The following is an 8,581-nucleotide window of genomic DNA, read 5'->3' on the forward strand; positions in this document are numbered from 1 at the left end:
TTCGTTTTTTTTTTTTTTTTTTACCAAGAATGCCCGCCAGAGTTCTGAAACGAGAAATAGCGGGATGGCTGATGGGTTCTTGAAAGAGTTTCTCGAATGTCATTTGGTAATCGGTTCTTAAATTTGATGGGAGAGTGAGGATTTTTCGTGTTAGATCGTGTCATTTTAAACGTCGGATCTCTGATAGTGAAATTGACTGATCTGAATGAAACGTCAAATTTCTGAGGTTTTTCGTATTAATTTATTGATAAGCTACTGTTGAGGAATCCAAGAGTAGTTTTTGTTTGAGTTTGAAAAACAATTTTCACTCTTCCATGAAAAATATTACACGATTTAAATATTGGAGGTTTATGCCAGACGAAAATTCAAATTTTCGTTTAGAGTACTTTTGTTTCTTCTTCTTATACGTGCTAAGTTCAGGTGGTGATATATTAGATCATTTAGAGTATTTTTTACAGGATTTAGAAAACGTAGGTTTATCAATTGAACTGCAAATATATCTGGAAAACGTAATTGTTTCAACATTACAATTTAATAGTAGACGAGGAAATAATTTCTTTAAACTGTATCTCACTTTACGAAAGGTTTGCTGTTGCATTTCTATTCTCCAATTTCAATGAAATTTTTCTCACTTGTTGACAAGTGAAAATATTACAGAATCACCTTCTTTTCCTGGATATTTGTTAATTGCAGTTTATGCAAATTTTCATCTTAGAATTCTCCTAAATACAACAGTACCATTGATAATACGAATAATCGTGACACAACTGCTTCTAATTTTTTGGATACAATCACAATCCTTTTACATTTAATTAGGGTAATTGTGCATGCAGTTATATGCACGTAACGTGTAACAATTTTTCATTATTATTCATCTGGAACACTGCCGGTTCCACCTCTCTCTTTCTTCTTCTTTTCCCTAAGAAAGATCTTAACAAGTTTCAAGATTGTTTGCACGTAAAATCACATTGCTTTCGAAGAGTACATAAAACTTGAAGAGACTACTCTGAAACTTTCTGAGACTTCCTCGCGAACTGACCACTTTGAACCCACTTCTTGAAATTACAAAATGAAAAAGCATCAAAAGCCTCTCTCCGCATGAACTTTCCTTTTACCGGATAAAATATTCAGTTTCAATATTAACTTCTTACAATAAGAATACATATACCCAAGGGAGGCCCTTTGTGAACTTACTAAATAATTGAAATCTTCTTAAATAGACGCGAAGATCGTGTACTACGACCGGTATTTCACCTTTTAACAACCAAACATTCGTCGCGATTACATTTCACCCGATCTAACAGATAAAACCCTAAAGCTAAAAATGTTGAAATTGAAATTCTAAAGCTCTCTAGTTAAATTGAACGGTAAATGTAACGTGCTACTTAAAAATCCTGAACCTCGAAATTTAAATCGAAATGTTCCTCATGAACCGTAAAAATCTTCAAAAACGAAAATGAGGAACTTAACATTTGCATAGGATCAAAGCAGAGTGCATTTAAAAATGCAAGCGTAACTTATTTTCGACATTTTGTCACATCTCATTTTTCCAGCACTTAATCAAATTACCAACACGTCTCGTTTAAATTTTACCACATCCCATTTCTCGTTTCACCTCTCGCTCCACGGAACATTAATTTCAGTGTAACAAATGAAAAATAATAAAAATTTGCAGAGAATAAAAAGAAAGGAAGCACGATATCGATCAATTAAAAATTGTTTCCATTAGAGCGTAACTTTATTAATCACAAGTTATACAGAATAATGGAGACTGATCACGTTAGAATTAATCGAAGGGTGCATCAAACCGAAGATTGATTGATAGATTCTAAGCTTGAAATTTATCGAGCTAACCATTAACTTAACATATCAGCTCATCTCTCGCGCTAGTTAATGCCGTCAGGATTATCTGAAATTAATTTAACAAAATAACAGGCGGTGGTTATTCTACGTGGAACGGCTGACGTTGCGTAAACACCAGGTAACGTACACGTTAAAGGACGCAACGTTGTTGTTGGTATCGATCCACGATACTACGATAGGAGTGTTCTTGGCCGGCACTGGAACATAGACCAAGTGTTTGATGTCAATTTCGGCTGGAACTTTATGAATGTTTATCGACTAGATGAAACTGAATGACCAATTGCTATTCTTTGATATGGAACATTTTTGTGATTCGATTAAATTGGTCATTTTTAGTTTGGTGGCTAAATTGTAAATATTGGATAAAGTGTGTAAGAAAGTGAAAAGATATTTGTGTATTATTATTAAGACGATCAAATTTGAATAAGACTCTTCTGAAACGAAACTGAATATTATTAACGCATCGATAATTGTATTGCATTGGAAAGATTTTTTCTTTATTTTGCAACTTTAATAATCGATTCACGTGAAGATTTATGCTCTTAAGTGAAATAATTTCTGCGGTAAAAGTATTTTAAACTTCTTCTTTCTACCTTCATTTCAACTTACGAAAATGAATTCAAATATATGTCCGAAGTAACTGAGCATCCTAAAAGTTGGCTAAGGATAATAACACTTTGCAGGAAAATGTTATCCTTTTCATTCGATACTTCCGAGAGAAAGAGAGAAGTGGAAATTTTCTTTTTGAAAGAATTCTCGAGTATTCGTAAAATTTTGCTAACCATTTCGCACGTTTGCTGTTGCAGATTACCAAATGGGCACATTAATTTCGAGAAATTTTGGCAACTGGCGAAGCAGGTAACAGAATTCATCGCCTGGAAACAAGTTGCTTGTCCGTTTGAGAAAAGTCCACGTGTCATTGCTTTTCTTCAGGCGAGCCCGGTGCTGACTGAAAATGGTAAAATACCTTCGTTCCTTTCCCTTTAATGATAAAAAAAGAAAAGAACTAACGTGTAATCTACAAAGAAATAATTAATATCTACGCAATAACATTATTAAAATGTTGAAACGTTAAGATACCTCTGTTCAAATAATTCATAGATTATTTTCTAATTAATAATGAACTATTCTTCACTTGTTAATACATGGAAATAAAGTAGGAAAATAAATTTTCATTCATCCGTAATTTTCTTGAAACAGGTCACTATAATTTCTACCTTTTTCCATAACATAGCTCTAGCTTTGGCATCCTTCGAGTGCGAACCACCAGACAACAATCCAGAAAAAGAACGTTACAAAGCATTGAAGTAAGTATTCGACGAATATCTAACACCTACTGTTTGCCAATAAAAAAAGAAATTTAATATCTCGTAAAATTTCACACGGAAAATAATTCGACTCGGCTATCAAAGCATCGAATTGCATCGATTTGCATATCCCAAAAGTGTCTTCAATTTACACGATAATTCTCCAAATACCGACGAAATTGCAATTTCCTTCGGAATACAATCTAAATCATTCCCCCTTCTTCTTGATACCCTGTCGACAGGTCTGAACTGAATGCCCAGTGAAAACGAGTGACCATACACCGCGTCGAATGGGAACGATATTGAGACAGACGCGCTCTTCTAAAACTACGTTTCCAGACATTAATCACGCACGAATCTCTCCTAAGAAGAAGCAAATCGAGAGGAAGGAACCATCCAACGAAAGCATAGAAAAAGGGAAGAGCGAGAGAGAAGAATATCCGAATGGTAAACGAGAGACCAGCACGATATCACGAGATGCAAAAAAGAAAAAGAAGCGAGAAGAAGAATCGAGAATGTGCAGCGATTTGCTCGCGATCAGCAAAAGGGAGAGGATTGAGAAAAGAAGAATTTCATCGTAGTGGTCTCGCGTACGTCGTTTAAGGACATCGTTTAGGTACTGTAGAAAGAGATCGGTGCAGTCGTCCTCGATATTCTTCACCAAAGCCATAACTTCATTTCCACCGTAACAACACTTCATTTCCCTTGACCGCGTGTGTATCATCGTTCAATCTCTGCACACTCCAGCACACACCTCGCGATACTTTTCTTCACGCCTACACCACACGTATACACATACATATATATAATATACAAACAGCGTATACGTGAATCCCCCATTCCTATATCGTGCGTTCTACTTGCACTCTGAAAACACTCCACAAGGGAGAACTACTCGAAGAGATGATCCTCCCTGTGGTTCTATGAGAGAACACTTCACGTAGAGAGAAGCGATTCTGAAATTCCGAAAGTTCGAACAGAGGAAACTGAGACCGATTGCACCGGTCCTGTCTCCTTCGTCTACGGATCAAGCCGAGAGAGAGAGAGAGAGAGAGAGAGAGAGAGAGATTCTCTGGTAGGAACCGGAAATCGAACTGGTCCGCTAGAACGAGCACGAAAAGAAAAAAAAAATAAATTCACTGAACAGTATCGCGTAGCAGTAAGTATAGTTCCTAAGCCCGAGGCCATGAGGATCAGAGTGTTCCTCGAGTCGCGACTGTCGACGACCATTCGAGAGATCGGCTATGCCCCATGGTCGACCCTTTTGTACATAGTCCTTTTGATATACGCTAACGAAACTCCTAGGTGTGAACAGAGGATAATGGAAAATGATAAAAAAAGAAGAAATAGGTTCGTTCCTGTAGAGTAAGCTCGAACGTTGTCGTTTTAAGGTTCTATGATACACGTAGTAGCAGACGACGGTCGTCGTGCACGTACTTAACGAACGAGAGAAAGAGAGAGAGAGAGAGAGAGAGGAGAGAAACGTTTGACGCGATCAGAAAGAGAGAAAGGACACGACTCCGCTAGTAACGCACACGGTTCTGCCGTTTGCAGCTTTTCAGAAAGCGTTTCCATTGTTCCGACGTTGACGGTGCCGTTTGGTTTTTTTCTTTTTTTTTTTTTTTTCGAAGGTTCGCACAGTGACGCGCGCGAGATTAGAATTTTTTTCACATATATTTGCCCCGAATTTTTCGTGGAAAAGAAAAGGAAAAGAAAACGGTCGCGTGTAGAGGTGTAGATCTTTTCCTTTTTTTTCTCTCGGTGGTCCGTTTGACTCGCGTCAGTGGGTGGGTGTGGTGGTTGACGTTGTTGAAGATGTGTTTGTGAAGTTTTACGTGGCAGATTTTAAGGTGATTTCCGAATATCGTTGGGAGCTTAACGATGAAAGTTTTTCGATTAACGTCGAGTTACGGTGTAACCGAGAATTAAGCGAGGTAATTATTAGAGAAGCTTAATCGTACGAAAATATTTTACACGGAGAATCTTTTTCACTTGTCCAGTCAGTTTGTACATTCTTACAAAAAACTAGAACACATTCGTATTTCCTTTTCTTCTTCTTTATAAAATATCGACGTTATTAGAGAAGAAACATTTCCAACACGCGTGTCACCGTTAAAACATGGTTTCGTATTTTTCCTCGACAAGGATCTCGACTGTGTTCGTTCGTCCCCGAGACTATTCGAAGGAAGGAAAATCGATCGAGTCGAGATCCGTCGAGCAAGCAAGCTGCAGCGACGATTTTGTTCCGTTTATTCTCCGGACTGAACCTCGCGATAGACAAGAGGAATCGCAGAGATAAGCAGATGAGGTGGGGAGGGATTTTGAGAAAAAAATAGGGACCAAGAGTTCGTTTTTCCGTGAATGGAACCGAGAGGTCGCGATCGATTCGTCGCGATCCAATGTCACAAGGGAATGGAAGGAATAAGAAAGCAGACTGTCGAACTTTCCGCTCGCTAATCCGCAGGTTCGCGTACTGAGAGAAACACCTTTGCAGTCATTAGGCATTTAAGTAGACGATTCGTGTACAGTTTATTAGATATGATCTTGAGCTACGTACAACGTGTTGAATATCTTTTCTTTCTGTGCAGGATGATGCGTGTGAATCGACGATTCGATCGTTCATACGGTACGTGAAAAAGGCTGTCTCGTAGTTCAAAAATTGCGACAGCACGCGTTTCACGTTAAAATTTATCGTAACGTTCTTTTATACCAATCTGCTAATTTATAGGAACGTATTATTGTGCGTTTCTTTCTCTGCACCGTGCACCGCGAGTTCTTTTTAAGACAAGACTTTTAACGACATATTCGGTGAATATGTACAAATCCTTCATTTTTTTTTTTTTTTTCTTTCTATTCATTATTTCGTTGTATAGATTTTAACTAAGAGGTAACGTTTAAGCTACGCGAATCAAAGGCAGCTCTTCTTGCCTTCAATTTTTACCTTATATATTTAGCGTAACTTTGTTTTCTTTTGTTTACTGTTCCTACGTTATTTATACGATCATATTTTGTTCGGTGTAACGTTATTACTTTTAATCTCGCCGAATATTTTTCTACACTTCTCCGTCGCGCACGGCTAATAACGTGAAGATGTTTATTGAATTATTTATACCGATCTGTTTTAAAGGACACGCTGTTTCAAAGAGTAATCAGCGTTCACCTTAGTCGTTTAGCAGTGTTGACAAAATATGTTTTTCGCTCTGTCGTTCTCTCAGTACGAGAAACAAACCGAGAAACGAATGTGTATCATATGCAACAGAGTAGCGTCGTATGTACGAGGACGAACCAGAGTCTACGCGAAGAACGCGTAATAAAGAAAGTATAATTCATCGATCGAGCCGCCAAAATCGGGGCCCCATTAAACGCCAGACTCCTTTTTCTAAAAACTATTCGATGAAAGTTCATCATTGATCACTCTGAGATATTTCAACAGTATTAGAATCTATCTTCTTTTACCGTACATTTTATTCACGTTTGGATAAGTTTTCTTTAATGAAAGTTATCCTACTCGTTACGATGAAAGTGCTAAACAGTTGGAAAGACAACTGGAATTTTGATCTCGAATCGATTCAATTTTAATTCAACCTTCTAGAATGCAGTTTTTATTCGTGTTAAATCTACCTCAAATATAGCGCGAGCTATTAATCAGCGTAACCTTGACCTAACACAAAGCCCGTTCAGTTTATCTCTGAACCTAATCCAGATTTAATTCAGACCTAAGTTATACCTAATCCAACGTAATCTAGTCCATCGTTGGACTTGATCAAAATGTAATTGAGTCGACTAATCAGTCTGATCTGAAACCAAATTCAGCTCGGTCGATTCCTCGATCCACTTGCCACTAATTAAAATCTACTTGAAATTGTCTATCGAGTACTGAAAAATTTGCTTTAACGCTACTCACCGACAAAAATAATCCAGCACTTTCGTCGTTACTCTATCGTTAGAATTTCACATACGCTACTTTCTATTTAACGTAGAAATTTGATCGTTTTAACGTTATCATTCATTCGTCCAAGCATCGAGCATCGTTTAAAAAAAAGAAATGATCCACTATGCAAGACACTCGACAACACACCTGTAAATATTCATGTGAATGTCTCATCTCTCTTACCTCGTCGATTTTATAAAACCTAGCACAAACGTGAAACAACTAAAAGTCTACCTGTGAAAAGAAAAACAAAAACGAAAAAAAAAAAAAAAAGAAAAGAAAAACATCGCTCAAGCCTGAATGAGAAAAGGAGTCCAGCAACGCGGTCGCCCCGTGTAACGTTCTCGCGTTAGAATTGTAACGAACTGTCGACAATTATCCATGCACGTTTATCATAAAAATCATACACGATTAACCGTACGAACTTATCGTAAGGATTAAATAGTTAACGAGTGTTACCGTGTAAGCGCGTCGGTTGTCGATATACCGAAACGAAAGGAAACTCTGTCGGAACAGGAAAAACCAGCATTCAGAACGATCCATCAACTTGCCAGGTCAGTGTTCGACGAGAAACGCCACCGTTCTCTCCCCCAAAACGAGACGTACGCTCTCTCCTGTACAACACGTACAACGTAAGGAGAGAATTTCATGCGAGTAACAGGGGAGAGAATTTCACGCGGGTCTCGTGGAAGTAGCCGCTCGATTCTCTTTCGAAGACGTCTCTCGATCGATCGCTCGCCGCTCTTCGTCGCGAAATTTCCTACAGATCCCCTTTTTCCACGATTTCGCCCTGATACGAAAGCGTGGAGAAAATGCGCGAGAGTGAAACACACCAGGCCTGCTATCTTCGACGACGATTTGCCTGGGTAATCGATCGAGCGTCGCGCGAAACTGATTTTCACACCGTGAAGAGAAAAGTATAAAAGAGAAAGAGAGAGAGAGAGAGGATGTTGAAGAAATGAAAACGCAGCCGCGCGTCTCTGCCCCGTTCATAAAGATTACGCGAGGACATTGAACTACGTAACGAAACACCGTACATGTTGCGATTCTGTACATAAGAGGAAAGTCGTGTATATATATATAATTATATGACATATAAACATATGCGTATATCTATGCGTTATCTAGGATGTAAGGTTGGATAGGCCGTAATCGAATTTAATGGAAGAGCCACGGCGTGGAGATTCGTGTGAGAATAATGGCTAGGATGAGGCGTTGTTCTTCTGTGCTCTCTCGCACGCCGTCGTGCGTCGACGTCGAAAAAGGCCTGTCGACCACGCTAATCGCCGATCGATCGATCCCGAGATCGCCTAACGATACCTTCTAGTACACACGAACTACTTTCATCTTTGAATGATTGATTGATTGATTGATTGATTGATTGATTGATTGATTGATTGATTGATTGATTGATTGATTGATTGATTGATTGATTGATTGATTGATTGATTGATTGATTGATTGATTGATTGATTGATTG

General features: G+C 38.4%; 1 protein-coding gene across 1 annotated transcript in view; it reads left to right on the plus strand.

The window, feature by feature from the left end:
- Positions 1-3,565, plus strand: part of LOC108577590 (ras-GEF domain-containing family member 1B) — a 70,644-nt gene extending 67,079 nt beyond the window's left edge. The window contains exons 8-10 of the mRNA XM_017940772.1: positions 2,670-2,821; positions 3,098-3,170; positions 3,413-3,565. Coding sequence (XP_017796261.1) covers positions 2,670-2,821; positions 3,098-3,170; positions 3,413-3,434 — 247 coding nt within the window. The 3' untranslated portion in view covers positions 3,435-3,565. The remainder of the gene's footprint in view (positions 1-2,669; positions 2,822-3,097; positions 3,171-3,412) is intronic.
- The last annotated feature ends 5,016 nt before the right edge of the window (positions 3,566-8,581 follow it).

The sequence above is a fragment of the Habropoda laboriosa genome, unplaced genomic scaffold (genome assembly GCF_001263275.1).
Source record: "Habropoda laboriosa isolate 0110345459 unplaced genomic scaffold, ASM126327v1 scaffold578, whole genome shotgun sequence".
NCBI lineage: Eukaryota > Metazoa > Arthropoda > Insecta > Hymenoptera > Apidae > Habropoda > Habropoda laboriosa.